This window comes from Mus pahari, chromosome 14, assembly GCF_900095145.1.
Source record: "Mus pahari chromosome 14, PAHARI_EIJ_v1.1, whole genome shotgun sequence".
Lineage (NCBI taxonomy): Eukaryota > Metazoa > Chordata > Mammalia > Rodentia > Muridae > Mus > Mus pahari.
In genome coordinates, this window is record NC_034603.1 from 82,511,943 (window position 1) to 82,533,631 (window position 21,689).

At 53.9% G+C, this 21,689-nt stretch overlaps 1 protein-coding gene across 2 annotated transcripts; it reads right to left on the bottom strand.

The window, feature by feature from the left end:
• Positions 1-705: 705 nt before the first annotated feature.
• On the bottom strand, positions 706-21,422 carry Hid1 (HID1 domain containing). Of its 2 annotated transcripts, none has more exons than XM_021212232.1 (19): positions 21,217-21,422; positions 14,993-15,142; positions 13,480-13,650; positions 12,818-12,931; positions 12,087-12,193; positions 11,780-11,896; positions 9,671-9,893; positions 9,423-9,479; positions 8,375-8,515; positions 8,100-8,190; positions 7,695-7,846; positions 7,524-7,602; positions 5,647-5,811; positions 3,953-4,180; positions 3,537-3,643; positions 2,944-3,024; positions 2,086-2,177; positions 1,797-1,955; positions 706-1,527 (listed from the first exon to the last, which is right to left on the bottom strand). In XM_021212232.1, exons 1-19 carry the CDS (start codon positions 21,280-21,282, stop codon positions 1,464-1,466), a joined length of 2,364 nt encoding a protein of 787 aa, XP_021067891.1. In that variant the 5' UTR covers positions 21,283-21,422; the 3' UTR covers positions 706-1,463. The 2 variants fall into 2 exon arrangements, with proteins under 2 accessions (XP_021067891.1, XP_021067890.1); XM_021212231.2 differs by having other exon boundaries at positions 708-1,527; positions 12,818-12,934; positions 21,217-21,386.
• Positions 21,423-21,689: the final 267 nt, after the last annotated feature.

Consider the following 21,689-nt stretch of genomic DNA (forward strand, 5'->3'; position numbering starts at 1 on the left):
GATAATCTCTGTCTCATCTATGGACAAGCAGGAAGAGATGGGTCTGGGCTTGTGTAGCCCTGACCTCCACCCTTCACCAGTTCTGCCTCTTGGAACAGCCTCAGGGGCATTTTTGCAACTGGCTCACTATGGGTGGTCACTTTGGCCTCTGCCTGCCTAGTGCCCGGGCCTGCCTGGTCCTCTGAGCCACCGGGTAAGGCAGGAAGATGAACAAGCGGGCAGCACTAGCACGCCATCCATCTCTCTAAGCCCAGAACAAATAGGTCCAGGGTGAGGCCCAGTGAGTATGGCCCTGGCCCTGCAGACAAGGCTCTGCCCTTCCCAGAATACTTCTGCTCCTATGAAGCTATACACTGTCAAGCCCTGACCCAGGTCTCCTCAATACTGGTTCTGGCTACCTGAGGCTAACTTAGGCTTTTGGCCTTTCCTGTGCAGGCTTTTCTCTAGATAACGGCAGCCAAACCCTGGGGGACAGAGCAGCACGCGCGCGTGCGCGCGCATGCGCGCGCGCACACACACACACACACACACACACACACACACACCATCATCATCACTGTCATCATCATCATCATCAAAATGGCTGAGTCATGGGGCAAGAGCCCTCCAGGGATGACCTCTGGGGTATAGAGTCCCCAGCTGCCCTGAAGATAAGAGCCCTAGCCAGGCACCTCCCCCCAATTCCAGGTACAGAGACACAACAGCACTGGGAGGGACATTTTATTGTGTAAAGTGGCCGATTGTACAGAGCAAAGATTGTACTGACACAGGAGAGGCAAGGGCGACCGGGAGGCCAGAGCTGGGGCTCGTAGAGTGTGTAACTCCCACCACCCAGGCTGCAGATAAGGCAGGGACACCGACATCCTTCAGGCTCCACCAGCCAGGCAGATTCCCCTGATCCCCGACAGTAACAGGGGATACCCTACTCCAAGCCCCTAAAGCACACTCCACAGTCTTGCTTCACAAGCGTCAGCCTCCAGCCTCCTTCACTGGGGGCGGAGCCACTCTTCCCCCCAGGATGCTGGCAAGGGGCCGCCTGGAACAGTAGTCTCAGACTACATAGCCAGAACACCCTTTACCGTGACCAGGTGCCCCACGGGGCAGCACATGGCTCCTTTTTGAGACAGCCCATTAGGGCACAGTGACCCGGCAGCTTCTGGGGGCAGGCAGCACAAGGGCAGGTCTTAGAGGAGGAGCCAGAGTAGGCAGGGTTCTGATGGGGTTGTATCTCTGGAGGAGACAAGAGGCTCCTAGAACAGCCTGGAGGGCAGAGGGGCACTTTTTTTTTTTTTAAATCCCTGTTGTCACCAGCCATAATGGGCACCTGGGACCTGCCATCCAGGACCCAATTACTCTGCTCGCCCGAAACCCTGATAATGGACCTTTAAGCTCAGAACAATGGGTTTGGGAGCACCGGGGACTAGAACCAGCTCTTCCGGCCCTATTCCCTCAGGTCTCCATCTTCACACCCGCTGGATCTCAAACAGCTTCACGTCTGTGTCATACCAGATGGGTGGGTCCACGTTCCTACAGAGGAAGGGCACTGTCACCTTCTGCAGGGGGTACCTTGTAGACCTCCGCATGCCCCCCCCCCAGGAAGAGCCAGGTAGCTACAAGGCCCCCGCCCAACCTGATGCCTCACTCTGGGTAATAAGTGCCCACTCCCGGCCTGATTGATTGGACGTCAGCCCCACTACGGCTTGAGGAATCCAGAGCTAAGGCCCTCATGGGCAGTCCTCAGGCAGACATCCAGATTCACCCCAGGATGTAACTTCCCCACCCCTCACAGGGCCCACCTCAAATAGATAACGCCCCACATGTAGGTACGGAACCACATGGCAGTCCCCGAGTTCGCCTGGTACTTGCGGATAAGGATGGGGTGGGGCACGGGCAGAAGCCCCACTAGGGTGCCGTGCTGCAGGAACCGCAGGATCTCAGACTCATCCGTCAGACCCCTGGAGAAAGAGGTGGGACCTCCAGCCTGTACACGTGCTCTCCACAACACAACCACGCCCCTAGCCCGGGCTGGCCCCGCCCCCCACGGCCACGTGCCCGCCCCTTTCCACTGACAACTTCTGGACTCACTTGTCAATGCAGATCTTCTCCACCTGGGGGACCAGGACCTGCAGCAGGCGCATGATGGTCTGCAGCGGCAGCTTTGACTTCCAGGACAAGATCTGTGAGAGCCACAACCAGAGTTACACACCGGCTTGTCCTTGACCCAGAGCCACAGCGCCCCCCAACCCTCTCTAGGCACAGCACGGCCAGCACCAAGCAGAGCCTATAAAGGAGAATTGCTGCTGATGGGAATGGCCAGGCCATGCTGAGCACGACCACGGGCCAGCTGCTGGGCTTCATGCCTTCCGGAAGACCTTCCCCTTTAATCCTCACAATGGCTGGGTGGCACAGTCATAAGCATGTTTATTACGCCCTTCCAGAGCAATCAGTGGGGCTCACAGGAAACATACAGGAAGTGGAAGGGATTTGGGGAGGAACTCAGCAAGGGTGATTGACAAAGGAATCAGTTATATGGGCAGCTCCTGAAAGGGCAGACAGGAGGCAAGGTCATGCAACTGGAAGGACTGTCCCTCAGTGTGGTCTCTAAAGTCTTTGGTTTTCTTTTCTTTCCTCTTTTCTTTTTAAGATTTATTTATTTTATGTATGTGAGTACACTGTTGCTGTCTTCAGACACACCAGAAGAAGGCATCGGATCCCATTACAGATGGTTGTGAGCCACCATGTGGTTGCTGGGAATTGAACTCAGAACCTCTGGAAGAGCAGCCAGTGCTCTTACCCTCAGAGCCATCTCTCCAGCCCCTGCCTTTGGTTTTTTTTTTTTTTTTTAACTCTAGTCTTTTCCCAAGCTGGAGCTCTGACCACCCCTGCTCAGTGCTGTCTGGCCAAACCCCAGCTCCCAGATCTTCCTCTGGCTATGTCCCTCACCCAATCTGATGTTGGGCTCCACTGGCCGCTGGCTGATGCATTGGACAATCTCCGTTGCTCTCTCCATGTTTGGCTGGGCTCCTGGTTCCCCGAAAGAAATGGAAGTGACCAGGGAAGGAATGGATACAAATGAATACAAGGTGCAGCTATAGAATAACGTGTCTCCTCTGGGCCCACTACAGCACTGGGGGCAGGTGGGGGGTGTTGCACCAGAGGGTTGGTCCAGACCTGTACCCTTTGCCCTGGGCCCAAGGGCCAGCCTAGCCCAGCCCAGCCCAGCCCGGTGACAGGTTTAGGGCCGGGGGCTGACAAAGAAGGCAGGGTAAAGGCCAGACTCAGATAAGATTGATGGATGAGGAACCCGAAGGTCACAGGGCTTTGCTGCGACCGATAAACAAAAGGGAGAGGTCTGTGTATGGCCCCCTCTGGCTCAGCGATGCCAGCCCCGAGTCCCTTGTTCTAACACGGCCACCTCAGAGTGCCCCAGTCTTACCCACTGCCATACTTGAGGGTTCGGAGAAAGGAAACTAAGTGAAAGGAGAAAGGAAACTAAGTGACATCAGCGCCCTCTCCCAGGCATCCCCAGTACCTACCCCGTCAGACGGGCTGCCTTCTGCTGAGCTTTGCTGGGATTCGGGCTCTAGAGACCGCAAGGTACCGTCCTCTGATACTTGGGATTTCTCTGTCAGCTTGTCGATGCCTGGTGGGACACAGGAGGAAGAGAGGGACATGTTTAGTACCCGCGGGTACTAGATGCTGTGTGCTCCCCATTCTCAGCTGAGGTACTGCGTCTGCCCTTCCCTCCTATAGCTACTCTCAGTTCTGAGCCCCACCCATGTCCTTCCTCTAACCCCCATCAAGTGACCTAGGCCCACCCAGCACTTCCACCACCACATGCTACTGAATTGCTTTTCCTCACTTCCTAGATGGGAATGACACCCCAGAGATCACACCCACCCCCTCACAATGCAGCCCCAGCCAAGCCCCACACTCTCCTAGTCATTCAGACCTGGGGTGGCCGCCAGGCTAGTCTTAAGGGTGCCTGGTTCTGCAGGGGCGGCAGGGCGGGATCCCTCCATGGAAGTACCCTCCTGGGAACCTGTACGAGACAGGGGCTCCGGCGGCCTCCGCCGCCGCTGCAGTGCCTTGTGGATGGAGGGTGGGTCAGTGGGCAGGTTGGCCAGCTGGTGGAAGACCGCACGTTTACGGATGATGGCATAGACCAGGTTGGAATTGCCTGTGGGAGGAACAAGTCTGGCCTCAGAGAGCTTTGCTTCCCACTCCACATCTGGCCTGGCTTCCAGGACCAGAGGGCAGTTTGTAAGACAGGAAGACATCTTCCCCAGGGATAAGGACTGGACAAGGTAGCCAGAGTCGGAGTGGGGCAGACCCAACTGTATGGGTATCAGTGGTAATGGTGGAGGGTCAGGCTGTAGGAAATACAAGTTAGGTCGTAGAGATGCCTGATGTTAGGTTGTAGGAGATACTGGGAGGGTAGGTTGTAGGCATCCCTGACGTTGGGCTGTGAGGGCTGCCAAGAAGCTAGGCTGTGGGGATGCCTAGATATTAGGCTATGGAGATACCGAGAAGTTAGGTTGTGGGGGCACACAGATGTTAGGCTGCAGGGAAACAGCTTGGCCCTGAGCTCCTCAGTGTCCTTCTTATGCTGTCTTGAAATCCCCTCGCAGCTGATCACTACTCAGGTGTTGTCATCTGGCATGGTGGGATAGCCTGAGCCCTACACCAACCCAACATTAAGTATGTAACCTCTCAGGGAGCCACAGGGAAATCCAGGAGGACACTGTCGTATGTGTCTGTCCTCCGTCATCTACCTCCAAGTTCCCACAGTGGTCAGGGGAAGATGCAAAGCTCTCCAGAGCGCTCAGTGCCCCCATCTACCTGTCTAGTCCCGTGTCACACCATAGTGCCTTTAGCTTAACATCCACGCCAGGGTCTTTACACATGTCTCTTCCCACGCAATGCTTTTCTGCCCACTGTATGCTCATTCATCATTCGTATGTACATCTAAATTTTACTTACTTTGGAAATAGTAACGATAATTGCTAATATTTGCTCTGCTAGGCGCTTTTTGTGAGTTATTAAGTCTTCCAATATCCTCTAAGAGAGGGTGGGATTTGGGAAGGGCTTAGGGTTTGTTTGTTTTGTTTTTTGAGAGATAGGGTTTGTCTGTGTAGCCCTGGCTATCCTGGCACTTACACTGTAGACCAGGCTGGCCTCCAACTTGGAGATCCACCTGCCTCTGCCTTCTGAGAGCTGTGTCAAGGTGTGTGCCTTACAAGAGGGACATACAGCAGCCTCATTATGAGTATCTTATGGATGAGGGACCAAGGCTTAGAGACTGACATGCTCTTGGCCACAGAGCACATGCTTGCTGGGATCTAGATTTGCACCTCTGATACCGGTAAGGCACTGTGACAGCCAGCAGGGCTCTTCCCACTCTGAGTTTTCCAGTCGACCAATTCTAAATGAACTTTTGTTCAGTAGGCCAGGTTGTCCGCCTACAGCCCCGCGCCCTGTCTGTGACTCCATGCCCAGCTGTGAGCTCCAAGAGGGACGAGGCACACCTTGATTCTCCCCACTGCCTGTCCCTATACCCAGGTACACTGCAGGTGTTCAATAAGTGCAAAGGCAGGACTCCTGGGCTGAGGTTTCCTTACACAGGGGTTCAGGCCAGCGCCTCACCATCAAACTGGTACTGGATAATGTTGTTGAAGACCTCCAGGAGGAAGAAGACCAGGTGGTGGTTTTGGGACGCCGAGAAGAGGAACCAGGTGGTGGAGAAGGCCTCCAGCAGGTGCAGGAGCTTGTTGGCACTCACCATGGACAGGCTCTTGAGGTAGGGAGACACTGTAGGGAGGAGTCAGCTTATTCTGGGCCATTCCTACACATGCCAGGCCAGGGTGGGGCAGCTCACCTCAACTGATCCCCGTCCCCCATCTCCTGTCCCCTGAAGAGACCCCCTGAGACTTTGAGGCACACTCAGCTCATCTCTCCCAAGCATTTCCCCAACCCAGAGGGAGGAAGGACAGAGACAGGAGTGTAGATAAAGACACCGGGGTTCAGAGAGGGTTATAAGCTGAGCCCCAATTCCCCAGTAATAAAATGACAGGACAGGGGTGCTAACTCTGGACATAACATCCTTCAAGAGTGACCAGATGCCGTCACTAGATATGTACTCCTCAGTGCAGCTTCATAAGTGGGAGTCAGAGAGGAAACTACGTCTTGACTTGTGTGTGTCCCTGATGTCTACCTCTTCCCCTGGCTTGGATGAAGGTCCCAGGGGATGGGAACAGGGACTGTCTCGTTTACAGAGGCATTCTCAAAGCTGGCCGTGCTTGTCAGGGATTCAACTAGGACTTGTAAAATAGAATCAACATACAGAGCCCACAACCCAGCGAGAGCCCTTAGGACCCCTGAGCCACCCCAGACACTCAGAAGTTCAAATCACACCATGGTCGGTGTGTTGGTAGCTTATGCAGTCAACCTGATACAACCCACAACCACCTGGGAAGAGAGCTCAGTGAGGAGTTATCTAAGTTGTTAACTGAGGTGGGGAGGTCCACTATGAGTGTGGGCGGCACCATTCCCTAGGCTGGACCCTGAACAGTTAGGAGCAGAGAAAGCCAGCTGAGCATGCATAGGCAGCCAGACGGCAAACAATGATCTGTTAGTTTCGCTCTTCCTGGCTATGGATGTCATGTTACTAGCTGCTACCTGCCTTGACTTCCCCTCCCTGCTCAGTGATGGGAATTATAAGCCCAATAAACTTAAGGGGATTTGTTACATCAACAGAAATGTTAACCAGACCAGTCAAGGAACCAGCTGGCCTAAAGACATCCACAAAAGTTATTCTGCTCCAGCCTACTGCTAGCCACCTTGTTGGGCCCCCAACCCCAGCCAAGCTGACCCCTCCTGGCTCCTTTCCCAGAGAGCAAGCAGCCTGTAGCCCTTTAAGATGCTCTCGAAATTCCCACACTGTAACTGCAATAGCCCAAACCTTTACCACCCAATAAATAGCCAGCAGCTACATGTGGCCATTAAATGTCTACAATACAGCCAGTCTCAACTGAGATGTCCTGCAGGGACAGAACACACACACACACACACATACATACATACATATATACATACACACGATTTTGAAGACTGGGTGTGAAACAGAGCATAGGCTACCTCAATGATTTTTATATTCTATTCATGTCCAACTTAATATTTTGAATTGAGTGGATTAGATAAGGTATGTTCTAAAGCTTTTTAGATGTTGTATTGATTATCGTGTGTATGACATGTATATATGAAGGTCACAGGACAATTTTGGGGAGCCAATTTTCTCCTTCCATATTTACGCCAGTCTTGCATGGCATGAGCTTTTATCTGCTGAGCCATTTCATGGGCGCTCTGTTCCTGTCGCCCCTTCTACAGTACTAGAAAACTTAGCTGTAACATGTAGCTTGCTGTTTCAGCTCATGAAGCCCTGGGTGGGACTGGTGGCTGGCCGGCCTGTGGCCTAGCGCCACCTGCTGGTGATCATGGGGAAGTTAGGCTCTGGGCCCCCCTACCGTTGACCACAATGGTGAGCAGGCAATCGAAGAGGGGTTGCAACCTCTGATGGCCGCTGGTGATGATTTTGTGGAATACCTGTGCAGGGAGAGAGGGAGACAGCATCAGTTACCTACCGCCTCAAGAGAATGTTACCCCAACCCCCAGGGCTGACCATGCACACCCCTTACCACAATGAGCAAATCTGCATGTGTGCCTGTGAAAACCGGGATGTCCATGGGCACGCGCACTGAGTAGGGCTTGTTCAGCCGTACCCCAAAGTTCCTCTCCCCACTCAGAAGCAGCAAGATGAAGACCCCTATGTGCATCAGGCCCACCCGAGCTGGGGTATACAACACAGGAGGCGTTACACAGAGCAGGGAGAGGGAGGGGGAGGAGGGGGAAGGAGCAAGGACCCATCTTCAGGGGTTCAAGGAAACCCCGTTGGAGGTTAGGGGTTCAAGGGAAGCCCGTGTGGGAGGTCAGGGTGCCAGGCTTGAGCTTCTGGAAGGTAGGGCAGACTGACCAGACTCCACCAGAAATCAAGACCCCCCCCCCATAGCTACGGCAGCATCCCAGGCCCACTATTGTCGTACATTGATCTGCTCGGGCATCGTTGAGAAAATAGAGGATAGGAACCAGGATATCCAGCACGTCACTGCTCTTCAATACAAAGAAGAGGAATTTCTGGGAATGAGAGAGAGGACCGGCGGGATGCGTCAGTGAGACGAATAGCTCTGACCCACCTTCTCCCACCTGGGCTGGGGAGGCCCAGATACTACCCGAGTCCTTGGACTCTGGACCCCACTAATCTATCAGCAGTGTCCCCTCACGACTGTCGCCTACAGGCTGGGCCCTGGAGTCTGCTCACCTTGTTGAAGTCACAGAGTTTCCAGAAGAGAACAAGCAACTCCTGGTGGAACTGGATTTTCTTGGTGGAGTTGGGAAGGTAGGTCTGGAGCAGGGGATTGGACAGAAGCCGAGCTATCCCCTTGAGGATGAACTGGAAGTCCTGAGAGGGCAAAGCAGAGGCCTTTCCAGTCCAGCTCCCTCCAGCTATACCCTCCAGATGTCTCCTCGTTCTCCTATAACCTTGTCAATCTCCAGAGCCCAGAGGACCTGGGTTTGGCTCTGACTGCTAGTACCCTGGGAAGTTCAGCTTCTGGCCCCCACTCCAGCAGCTCAGAAGATCCCCTACGCAAGGCTGCAGCTCCTGGCAACCCCCAGATGGACCTCTGACCACCTAAATTCCTTGTTGGTTGCTGCTGTTCTTCTGCTCCTCCCACCTCCCCATCACACTGGAGCAGTCCTCCCCAGTTCTCAGAGCTGTCAGCTTCTGGGCTGCGCTCAGCTTTGGTCTTCATGGGACAGGGACATGCTCAGCCACAGTCCCTTGCACACACACCCCTCTTGAGTCTGCCAGGACATTAAGGCTGCAGTTCCTCCCACCCCTGAACCCCAGCATCTCAGCAAACCTCTTTCTCTGGGAAGCCCTCTTGTTACCCTGGCCCAGCTAAGACTGTAAAGCATTTCTTTTCTTTCCTTCTTTTATTTATTTACTTTTAACAACGGAGTCTCCCGTAGTATAGGCTAGCCAAGAACAACCTCCTGCCTCCACTTCTCAGAGGCTGGCTTTTCAGTCATGCACCACTGAATCCTGATTGGGTGATACTGGAGATCGATGAAGGCTTTGTGTGCAATAGGCAAGCGCTCTGCCAACTAAACCACACAGCCCCAGCTCCCACCAATCCTTTCAATGTGTTGAAATCCCCCAAGCACTGCCATCACTATTTTACTTAGGATAGCTACGCTCCTTCATGCAGGAAAGCAAGACTCCTCTAGCCCCACAAAGGCGCACACAGTCATTGCAGATGGTGGGCAGTTAGAATCCCCCCCAGCACCCTCTGTGCCTAACTCACCTCCTCACGATGAATGCGGGACAGGTAGTTCACAAACAGGTTCTCGGGCCCTGGAGGCTGCCAAGGAGAGGAGCGATGGTGAGCAGGTCCCTCACTCAGATCTGCCTGGGTAGCAGCAGTGAGTTTTCCAGAGTTGGACCCCCCCACAGGCACACCATGAGCTGCCTCCCATGGTGTGCCTCTTGCCCAGGGCCCGTGCTAACAGAGATACCATCTGCCCCTCAGCCATCTCCCCATCCGGTCCTTACATCAACATCATCCATAGCTGTGCCCGTGGTGGTGCCGTCCACGGTGGGGCTGGTGCTGGTGGCACTGTCATGGTCCAAGGTGACAATAAGCACCTGAGCAGCCTCCTCCACCAGGGGCTCCCGGTAGTCCGAGAAGAGCAGGTGGTTGTAGGGGATCCCGTAGCCCACAGGGTCATAGGCACATACGGTGTTGAGGAGAGAAGTGAAGAGGGGCAGCGCGTGTCTGCAGAAGAGCACAGAGCAAGGCTGCAGGGATGCTCCCTTGCATATGCACACCCGCCTCTTCAGTCACAGTCACGGCCACAGCCACAGCCACAGCCACAGCCACAGTCTCACCCACAGCCTCATCCACAGCCACAGCCACAGCCACAGCCACAGCCACAGCCACAGTCTCACCCACAGCCTCATCCACAGCCACAGCCTCATCCACAGCCACGGCCACGGCTACAGTCACAGCTGGGGAGCTGTGCTATCAGGCAGAAGGCAGAAGGATGAGCTTGTCCTTTCCCGAATAGAAAATGCCCTCCCTATCCATGCTGTGGTTGACTCTGATCAGGGACAAGCTGGATCAAGAGCAGAGGAGTCCGTTACACGGGGATGGGCTCCCTGTAGAGAGCGTCCTCAGGCGCTTCTCCATTCTCGGGGTCACACACCCTCCATTGGGGCTTCAGGCAAGAGGTTAGAGGAACAAGGAAAAGACAGCCTCCCCTTGGGGAGCAGAATCCAGCTCCATCCCCTGGCTCCCAGGCTACAGGATGAATTCAACCAGGTCCATAGAGGTCAAGGTTCAAGCTCCTCATCTTACACATGAGGAGATCGAGATCCAAGAGGTTAGGCAAGCGAGTGACAAAGGGTTGCTGTGTGCCTGGTACAGCTATGAGAAGAAACCCTGGCCAGGCTCTGATTGTGGCCAGCGATGAGGGACACTTGAAGCCCTTCTCTTGTGGTGATAAAAAGCAGGGAACCAGCAAAACCCAGAGGAGGGGAGCCATGCCATGCAGGGGTCAGCTTCCAAAAGCAGGAAGATTAAAAGTTTAGAATGCTAATGCCTGTGTCAGCTGCACAGGGGCACAGCTGAGTGTGCACAGCTGGATTGCACAGCTGGGTATGCACAGCTAGGGTGTGCACAGCTGGGTGTGCACAGCTAGAGTGTGCACAACTAGATTGCACAGCTGGGTGTGCACAGCTGGGGTATATGCTTCAAGTACTCTGTCCCACTGATGACTATGTGGCATCCACATATACTCATAAGTGTCCCCGTATCCCTCGCATGCCCTGCACAATCCAGATTTCTCCATCTATCAGGGGGGTCCTCAGACCCTCTTCTCTACCCACTGTCCCAAAGAGCAACCACAGCCAAGTGTGGCTGGCGACTGACTGAGTGCTATTGAGCGGTTGGCCCAGCTGAAGCTGGAAGTATAAAGTACACACTAGATTCAGGGAAGGAATCGTGAGAAAAGGAAATGCAAATGACAGCAGTAGTTCTACATACTCATTACAAATTTAAGGCTCACTTTTTTTTAAACATACCAAGCTAAATAAAATATATAAGTTCTCTTCCTTTTTGCTTTCAAGAAAGAGTCTTATGTACCACAGGCTAGCCCAGAACTTACTGGTAGCCAAGGATGACCCTAAACTTGATCTGCCTCCACCTCCGGAATGCTGGGATTACAGCCGTGTGCCACCACACCCAGTTCATCCAGGGCTCCATGCATACTAGACAAGCACTCTATACACAGAGCTACATTCCAAGCCCCTTACATTATATTTCTACTAAACAATGCAGTTCTAGATGGAAGACCTGAACCTTGGCCCAGGAGCCCCCAGGAAGTTTGGGGCCTTGATAGTAAGGTTCAGAAGTTTCAATTATCAGCACCCACATGACAAATCACAACTGTCTGTAACTCCTGTCCCAGGGGATCCAACACCCTCACACAGATGTACATGCAGTCAAAACACCAGTGTGTACACAAAATAAAAAAATAAATAATTTTTTTAAATGTATGGCTAAGTTGTAGTTTCATGCCACCAGGGGGCAGCATGTCTCCTCAAATGAAACTGTCGGCTGGCACAGGGTTCCTAGAACCAGACTAGGAAGGCCTCTCTCACCTGTTCTCCGTAGAACAAAAGAACTGAACCCAGGGGTTGGTGCTGCCACTCTCTGGAGATGGGGGCAGGTACATGGCCTCTGAGAAGCATGTCAGCAGTAACTTCAGCAGCTCCATCCTGCAGGAGGGACAGGAAAGGCTATATTAGAACCCCAGCCTCCCTCTAGAAGGGGCTGCCACATCAGCCCACCTCCCTGGCCCAGGCCCATGGGGGAAAAATGAGCCCTGTTCCTCCCTCTAAGGCCGAGGATGGACGGTAAGAGGGCTGAGTCTCTGAGCTATGCACAGGCCAGCCCGGTCCAGCTCACCGGTTCATGTCATGGATGTAGTTGGGCTGTGGGGAATGGGCAAAGCCCACACCAGCCTCCCAAATATATTCACAGCTGTCCAGGGAATGCACATCTTCTGCTGAGTCCTAGACAGGGGATGGGGGGGGGTCACAAAACAAATAGCAGCGTGAGGCCGACCCTGACTCCCCAAGCTTCCCACTGTTGTCCCAAGTTGTAGCAATGTACCCCAGTGTTCTCCTAAGGCCAGCCCTCCCCGCCCATGCCAATCTCCTAACGGACAAGGAGAGAAACGGGTGCTGTTGGAGTTCTTTAAAGGCTTGTTTCCCTGCAGTCTTGCATGGATTATTTTACTTGCTGAGCCCAGTCTGAGGCAGGGAGAGGAGGTAGGGAAGGTTAGGGGGATGGGGGTGTGGCAGGCTGAGGGGAGAAAGTATTCCTGGTGGAGCCCCTGAGTAAAAAGGCAGGTTTCCTGGTTTCTGCTCCCCTCCCACCTCAGGCACGGAAGACGACAGATGCGTGTGTGCTGCTGCCTAGGAGAGATAGGGTAGGCCGGACACCAGCTGGCTCCTCTCCAACAGTGCAACCCCCTATCCCACCCAGGATACTTATGCCTGGGAGGCCTGCCCTTCTGAGCCAACCCTGCCCCCTGCCCCCTGCCCCCTGCCCCCTGCCCCCTGCCCCCTGCACTCAGGGGAGAACCTTAACTACGCTGGCCCCGGCAGGATCGGAGCCCAGCCTGGATGTCTCACCACGTCGTTCCTCCGGTGGTTCTGCACAGTGAAGTCTGGGCAGAAGAGCAAGTCGGCAATGGCCAGGAGCAAGGACTCAGCCAAGGGACGAGCATTCTCATCCTCTTCCTCACCCTGCTAAAGATGCAGGCTGTTCAGTGGGGGGGGGGGGGCAAGGAGAGGTGACCTCCAGGGCTTGGGGATGTCGTGACTATGGGACTGGGTCTCAGCGGGCACGTGTAGGTAGAGAGAGGGAGGAAGGAAGAGAAAGTGGAGGGAAAAAGGAAGTGACTTCCGGCTCACCCCAAACCTCCCTTAGCCAGAAGAGGGCAGGGCAGAGGCAAACACTGGGAATAATGAGAACCATCCTGCCAGGGGTGCTGGACATCTTGGGAATCATGAGGTCTCAACCTTTGGCACTTGACTGAAGATAAGCCCAGAGCAGATGGGGTCTGGGAGAAGATAGAATGGTCCTTCTAGAGACATGGTGGGCCTATCCCTGCACCCCTGCTCCAGGCTGTAGGAGGCAGAGGCCCCTTGGGAGGGAAACTGAGGGCCTGAAAAGTAGGTACTGGCTCCTTCCCCCTCAGTAGTACCCTACCCCTGGTCCCCATCCCTATACTTCCTAAAAAACAGGTGGCCCTGCCAGGATCCTCCAACCCCCCTTGGCCAGGCCCACAGACCCCTCCACGCCCTGCCCCGGGCACTGTGGACCAGAAGAAGCCCCTCCAGTCGGGGTCCTCGAAGATGTAAGGTAGCACTCGGGTGAGTAGCCGGCTGCAGTTCAGGACGATTTGTTTCTCCTTCTCAGAGTGGCAGCCACTCTCTGCTCCTTGCACCAGCTTCTCCACAGCCTGTGGGGACAGACAGCAGGGGAGGAGTATGTGAAGTAGCCCTTTGGGTTCAGGCCACCCAAGCTGGAGAGGTCAGCTAGCTCAGGGAGGTTGTGACCTGGGAACAAAACAACCCAGAGCATCAGGAGAGCAGAGTCCAGTCCCCTGGATGGCCAAGACCTCATCTGTGGTACCCCTCTCTTAAGGAGTGTGTACCCACACTTGGGTACAACTTACTTTCTCTTCTAACCCTTTTGTTTAATACTAAATAAAAGTGCCCTTTTAAAAGGTTAAAACAAGAGAGGGAGACCAGGGCTGGAAGGATGGCTCTGCTGTTAAGAATACATTGTCTGATGCCGGGAGTGGTGGCACACGCCTTTAATCCCAGCACTCGGAGGCAGAGGCAGGCAGATTTCTGAGTTCGAGGCCAGCCTGGTCTACAGAGTGAGTTCCAGGACAGCCAGGGCTATACAGAGAAACCCTGTCTCGAAAAGCCTAAAAAAAAAAAGAATACATTGTCTACCACATTTGGTGGCCCATATCTTTACTCCCAGCACTAGAAGCCAGAGACAGGTGGAGCTCTATGAGTTCAAGGCCAACCTGGTCTATATAGTAAGTTCTAGGGCATCCAGAACCTCAACAAAATAAAACAAACAACGATAAAACCCAACTTGCTATCCTCGCCAAGGACCTAGAGTTCAGCTCCCAGCACCTACATGGTGTCTCACCACCATCCATAACTCTAATTCCAGGGGATCCAATGCCTTCTTTTGCTCTCCACGGGCATCAGGCATGTACATAGAACATATAGATACATGCAGGCAAAACACTCACACACATAAAAAATAAATAAATAAATCTAAAAAAAAATTTTTTTAAGACTTCATTTGGTTTTTTTTGTTTTTTTTAAAAAGATTTATTTATTTATTACATGTAAGTACACTGTAGCTGTCTTCAGACAATCCAGAAGAAGGAATCAGATCTTGTTAAGGATGGTTGTGAGCCACCATGTGGTTGCTGGGATTTGAACTCTGCAACTTTAGAACAGCAGTCGGGTGCTCTTACCCACTGAGCCATCTCACCAGCCCAAGACTTCATTTGTAATAGAGAAACCTCTGTTTGGAGGCTGGAGCCCCTCACAGAAAATGCTAAGTGAGGTAGCGTGTGGAAAGATAGGATAAAGCTCTCGTAAATGGCGGCGGCTGCCATGGTTACTTTTCCCTCACGCCCACCAAGGAGAACTAAAGAGGCTGGACCTCCAGGACCTGTGGGTGGGATGTGGGTGCTCGGTCCTGCGTGGACCAGGCCATTCGGCCTCCCTAGGAAGGGTGGAAGCAGCTGGGAGGAGCCAGACAGCTCATACCTTGTAGCACAGCGTGGCCAGGTTAGAGGGTGACTCCTCTCGCACGGCCCGGATCTCTGCTGCTGGCACCAACGCAAAGACATCCTGCACCGAGGTAGCTGTGTCTGCCCAGAACTGGTCCCAAAAAGCATTGTCGGTGGCTTCCACGGGCTACAGGGGAACCCAGTATCAAGAGTTACACCTTTCACAACAGTCACAGGTGAGCCTTGGCAGGGAGGCCACAGTGGTGATCCTCCGTCCCAGTCAGCACCCAGGAGCCTCCCCATCTGGACCAGGAGCCTTATTCAGCTGCCACAAGACAGGTGTGTATGGGCGAGGATCCCCTAGGTTCTAAAGCCCACTGTGTCCCCGAGGGTTTGTGTGTCTCTGGCTAAGTCCACACGCTCCTCTGAAAGAGAAGCTGACATCGTCACCAGACCACAACTCACGGCCACACCAGTAGGTCAAGGGTCCAGGAACTAGACCAAGGCTCTCCCCAAAGGGCACAGGCACCCCATTCACAGTCACCAGTGAGTGCTGTCTTCCCACAAGCAACCCTTTCTCAGCACATCCACCCACCAACCTCCACACGATCCCTTCAGTACCCACTGCTGGTCCATGCTGCAGCTCCAGTCACTTTCGGGGAGCTCCAGCCTCCAAATGATCCCCCCCCCCCGCTTTAGTGCCTCCACCCCATGCAATAGCCAAAGCCACAGTGCCTTCACCTAAAAGCCCCTGGGGATCCCCACTGCCTGCTGGATCAAGACATCAGCTCAACGCTCATCTAAGATCTTAAACAGGCCTTGAGGCTGGGATGGAGTTCAGTTGATAGAGCACTCGCACAAAGCCCCGGAGGGGATCTCGAGCAGTGGGTACATTAGGGCTGGAGGTGAGGGCCTGTAATCCCAGCACTTGGGAAGATCAGAAGTACAGGGTCACCCGCAACTACACAGTGAGTGAGTTCACGGACAGCCTGGGATTCAACAGACCTCATCTCAACAACAGCACACGCACACACGCACACGCACACGCGCACGCGCACACACACACGCACATGCACACGCACACACGCACACGCACACACACGCACACGCACACGTGCACACGCACACGTGCACACGCACACACGCACACACGCACGCACACGCACGCACGCACACACACACACACACCTGTATTTACTACTCCTATGACCCCAGTAAATTCCTTTTGTTTTGTCCAGGCTGTATATCCCCCGCTATTCTCTTTTTCATTTCAGCAATAATTACACTGGGCTTGAGAGATGGCTCAGCTGGTAGAGGGGCTTGCCACCAAGCCTGATGACCTGAGTATCAAACTCAGGACCTGCTCATTGGAAGGATTAAACCAACTCCCATAAGTTGTCCACATATGTGACTTCAAGCCAATATAAACCTTCCTCATATACACACAAGCACACACACACATACACACACAGACACACACACAGACACACACACAAAGATGGTTTTTGTTTTTTAATTTTAACAGGCTGAGTGTAGCGGCACACACCTTTAATCCCAGCACTTGGGGGGCAGAGGCAGACAGATCTCTGTGAGTTTGAGGCCAGCCTGGTCTACATAGTGAGTTCCAGGATAGCCAGGGATACATAGTAAGTGCCTATCTCAAAACATACAAACAAAGAAACAAAGTTTCAAAGGTCCTAAGACAAGCCTTAAAAATAGGCTCAGAGAGCCAGCATAGAGGCCGCCTGGTCTACAGAGTGAGTTCCAGGACAGCCAGGGCTACACAGAGAAACCCTGTCTGGAAAAACCAAAAGAAAAAAAAAAAAGGCTCAGAGGTTAAGAGTGTGTGCTGCTCTTCCAGGGGATTCAGGCTTGGTTCTCTGTAGTTCCAGGGATCTGACGCCCACTTCTGGCCTCTATAGGCACATGCCCACTTGTGGCATACATACAAAGAAATACACATACATAAAAAGGAAATTTTAAAATATATAACTCATGGTCCTTGAAAAGCAGACAATCATACAGGAAAATGACCAAGGCGACCAGTTTCCATGATAAATTTCACTTCTAGAAATCTCCGCTGGGATGGATAGTTTGAAGTCAATTTGATGCAGGCTGGGGTCATTTGAGAAGAGGGAACCTCAATTAAGAAAATGTCTCAACCCAGCAATGGTGGCACACACATTTTTTTGTTTGTTTGTTTTTTGTTTTTGTTTTTTTTTGTTTTTCGAGACACGGTTTCTCTGTATAGTCCTGGAACTCACTTTGTAGACCAGGCTGGCCTCGAACTCAGGGCCACCTTGGCGCATGCCTTTAATCCCAGAACTTGGGAGGCAGAGGCAGGTGGATTTCTGAGTTCAAGGCCAGCCTGGTTTACATAATCACTTCCAGGATAGCCAAGGCTACACAGAGAAACCCTGTCTCAAAAAATAAAATAAAATAAAATAAAATAAAATACCTCCATAAGATCCAGCTGTAAGGCATTTTCTTAATTGGGGATTAATGGGGAAGGGTCCAGCCCATTATGAGCAGTGCCACCCCTGGGCTGGTGGTCCAGAGTTCTGTAAAAAATCAGGCTGAGCAAGCTATGGGGAGCAAGTCAGTAAGCAGCACCCCCTCCATGACCTCTGCACCAGCTCCTGCCTCCAGCTTCCTGCCCTGCTGGAGTTCCTGCCCTGACCCCAAGTTGCTTTGGTCAGGGTGTATCATTACACCGCACAGGCATGCTCTCCTTTGGGAACCCTCCAGGCCCAACTTCTGCACCCCACATTCCTGACTCAGGTCTACATCCTCTCACCTCACAGCCCAGCTGCCCAGCATTGCCCTGCTCTCAAAGGCAGATGAAGCTGAGACCCTGACAAGGCTGAGTGCCAGGGGGCTGCCCAAAGCCAAGGCTGGGGCTGCAGGCCTTACCAAAGTGCCCACCCTCCACTCCAGTCTGGGGAGCCCCAGGGTAACTCCTGGCTGCACCCTCAGTCCCAGAACTGGTAGAGCAAGTCAGCCAAAGGTAAACAAAGGCCAAAGGAGAGGCCTTGGAGCTGAGGTTTGCTGGACCCCAGCCTCGCTGGCCATCTGATACACACTGCGGTGGAGGAGGGCAGCAGGGGACCCCAGTCCTGGTGGCCTGGAGCCCGAACACAATGGAAAGGACATCTCAGAGGAAAGGCCTGTGGAGATCCCCTCATTGGGAACCTCTGAGAACCTCTAATACCCTCCTCCCCACCCCCGAATACAAATGGAGCCGACCACTGACCTAGTTAATTAGACAAGCATCACCTTGGGACTGAAATCCAAAGGACACTTAAGAGGGCCTTAGAGATCTAACCTAGAAGCAGAGGGGCAAAAAACCCTTCATAAACAAGCGTTTATCTTTCTATCTACCCCCCACCTTTTTTCATGTAGCCAGGGCTAGCCTGCAGTCTCTCTCATTATGGAGACTGAACATAGGACTAACATGATTGTTAGCCTCAGCTTGCAATCCTCCCCTGATCCCACTGGGTCTGCCATTTGCATTGGCTGAGGGACCAGCTGTAGCTTTACTTTTTTTTTACTTTATATTTTATTTATGTGTATATGTGTCTCTCTCTGTGTGTGTACACATACATGAGGCTTCTCCTAGAGGCCAGAAGGTGTTGGATCTCCCCAGAGCTGGAGTCACAGGTAGTTGTGAGCCACCCCAACGTGGGTGCTGTGAACCAAACTCTTCATCTGAAAGAGCAGCTGGAGCCCACTTAACCACCGAACCATGTCTCCAACCCCAAGCTGTGGTTTGCAGTCTCCTTCTAGGGTGGGAGTGGTAAGGGGTGACACCAGCACTGACCTAGGCCCAATAAGGACGATGTGTCCTGACAGGTGATCAAAGTATTATTCTAGGTGCACGCGCATGCATGCGTGTGAACACACACCTAACAGCTCTTACCCTAGCCTGCAGCAGAGAATTCTCAATAAGCAGGAGCTGGGGAGACTCTCTGATTCTCTAATGCCCCACTCTGGGGCCCCAGCCAAGTGAGGAAAGAGTCAAGTATGTGGCTGGCCTCAGGGTTAGGGTTAAGCCCTGCCCAGGGCTGGCCAATAGAGCAGGAAGAAAACAGGATGCAGGGCAGGAAGGCAGGGAAGGCTGACCTGCAAGAGCCCAGGCCCAGGCTACAGTAAGGTCCACTTGTCTACTGCCCAAAGCACAGCCTCGGAGGGCTTAGAAGTGAGGTCATCCTGTGGCCATCACATCTGCAGCCCCTTGGGGCTACTGAGTTCGAAGGTCCAGGAAGACCTTTTCAGACCAGGTTCTTGAATCCCAGCTGCTCGAAGCTGTCACTCCAGAGTCCAAGGCTTTGGCTCCCACCCACCTGTGAGAGTCCCATGCTTACAAAAAGGCCCACGGGCTAGTGAGATGGCTCAGCAGTAAAGGCACTTGGTAAAAATGCTTGGTAGGCCTAATTTGTAATTTGTGCTTGCTGCCAAGCCTAACCTAAGTTCCATCCCTAGGACCCACATAGTGGAAGAAGAGAACTGACTCCCGGTGGTCCTCTGACCTTCATGCATATACATGATACACATGTACACACACACACACACCAATAATAATAATATAAACTGAAAAGAAGGAAGAGGCAGGTGGGAGAGGAAGAGGAAGGAAAGGAGGAAGAGGAAGAAAAGAGATAGGAGAAGGGGGAGGAGGAAGAGGAAGATGGGGGGAGGAAGAAGGGGCGTATCCACACTGGGTCTCTAGTCTACTCTAGACCCTGCTCCAGGCAACTGTTGGTCTTCATCTGAGAACAGACTCTCAGCCAGGTACAGACTTACTGATGTAGCATTCGGGGGAGAGTTCCTAAGCAGGTCACTGCCCACCTTTCCAGATCTGGTTGGGTTTAATCCTGCTCCCAAAGGATCTGCTCAGCTCACCAAACCATCTTTCAGCAAAAGCCAGCTCCTCCCCAGGCAGGGCAAACATGGGAGACTCTCCCCCACCTCCCGCCACCCTACACTGTGCAAAATACCACCCACCACCCTTTCCGGCTACCCATTGAGAGTCTTGAGTCTGAGGCTCTGGAACAAGCCACGGGAAGCAAAGAGAAGCAGTTCTGGTTTTCGCCAAGTGCCTCTCAGATAGAAACGGGCCCTCTAGAGGCCCTGGCATTCCTTTCCTCGGCCTCTGACCTTTCCAAGGTGGGTAACAGGGTGTGGGAGTAATGGTCTGCTCTCTGAGGCTGTGACTGGCTGGTTGTGGGAAGGCAGCTCTCCTGATCCCACTCACACTGGCCAAGAACAATATAGAGCTCTGAGAACGGTGGGATGGGGGTGGGGTTCCAGATGGCAGTAGGTCCAGAGCCCTTTGACAGTAAGGGCCTTGGAGGGGCTGCTGGTATCGCCATAACCAGAGTGGCCTGGTTCCCAGGAATGGATGGAAGGGACGACAGAGAAGGAACCTTGCTGGGTCAAGAGGTGTGTGCTGGAGATAGGAGGCGGCTTCTGTGACACTTGTAGACTGGGGAGGGTGGGGGGGGGTGGACTGGAGTTACCCATGGCTCCCTCTCCAACAGATCAATGATAATCTCCTCATCCCCGAACCCCTATTCCGGGTGCCAAAAAGCACAGTCAATCAGCTCCACCGGGCCTGGAGAAACCTCTGGATCATCACTAGCTGGAAAGCTGGCTTCCCTAGGCCTGAGGACAGCTCCTCTTACCCGGCTGCCGCTGCCTGCCACTGTGAGCTCCCAGGAAGACCTGGGCCTTCCCTGCCCTCAGGCATCAGCCAGGGCCCAGAGAGGCCACCTCTGCCATCGTGCACCAGCTGTTTTCCCCGATCCAGGCAGGCGCCGGCCCGGCTTTGTTTGCATTGAGTCAGCCGGGGCTGCATGTCCGGGACCATGGGCACTGAGGGGCAGGGAGACGAGCGGGACGATGGATGGGTAGGTGGGAGCGGGAAGAGGCTGGCTAAACGAGGCTGCGGGCACCGGGGAGCGGGACAGGGGGCAGATAACGTTGTCGCCGCCGGCTCCAGGAGTAGGCACACGTCAGCCTAAGGTGGCAGCAGCAGTGCCCGGGAGAGTGTTCCCAGGGGAGAGTAGGCATAGGGTGGGCACCCAGAGGCAGGGATGGAGCCCTAGCTACAAAGGAAAAGTCCCGTTCCGGTGCTTGTCTCAGCATCCCCCTAAGGATTAGCCGGTCACCCCACCCTCGGGTGAACCGTGTTCACCCAGCCCCCGGCCCTGCCCTGCCCCCAAGGCGGGCAGGTGGATGAAGAGGCTGGGCCCCCAGGCGCACCTGCGTCTTGGTGGTCAGCTGGATCACCGCCTTCCGGAAGTTCAGCTTGGAGTCTGCGGATCCCATGTCGATGGAGCCCGCTCCAGCCCGATCCCGGATTCCGACTCTGCCGCGGGCTCCGGCTGTGACTCCAGCTCCAGCTCCGCAACCCCGGCTGCTCTCTGGGGAGCGAAGCTGCGAACCCCGCCCGCCGCCGGCGTCGGCCCCGCCCCCTGTGGCTCCGCCTTTAGATCCGCCCCCACGAGGCCCCGCCTCTGCACCTGCCGTTCAGGCCTCCAAGAAGAGGTCGGGAGTTCTCCGTGGAACCCAATTCCTGGTCCTTCTGTCTGCAACTGAGTGTTGTTCCCGATCCATCTCCCCCTCCTGTCACTCAGTCCGCAAGACTGAAACCCTCCTGTATCTCATCTCCTGCCTCCACCTTCATTCTTCATTCCTGCTCAGACCCGCAGTTTCTCATCCTCTCTACCTGATGT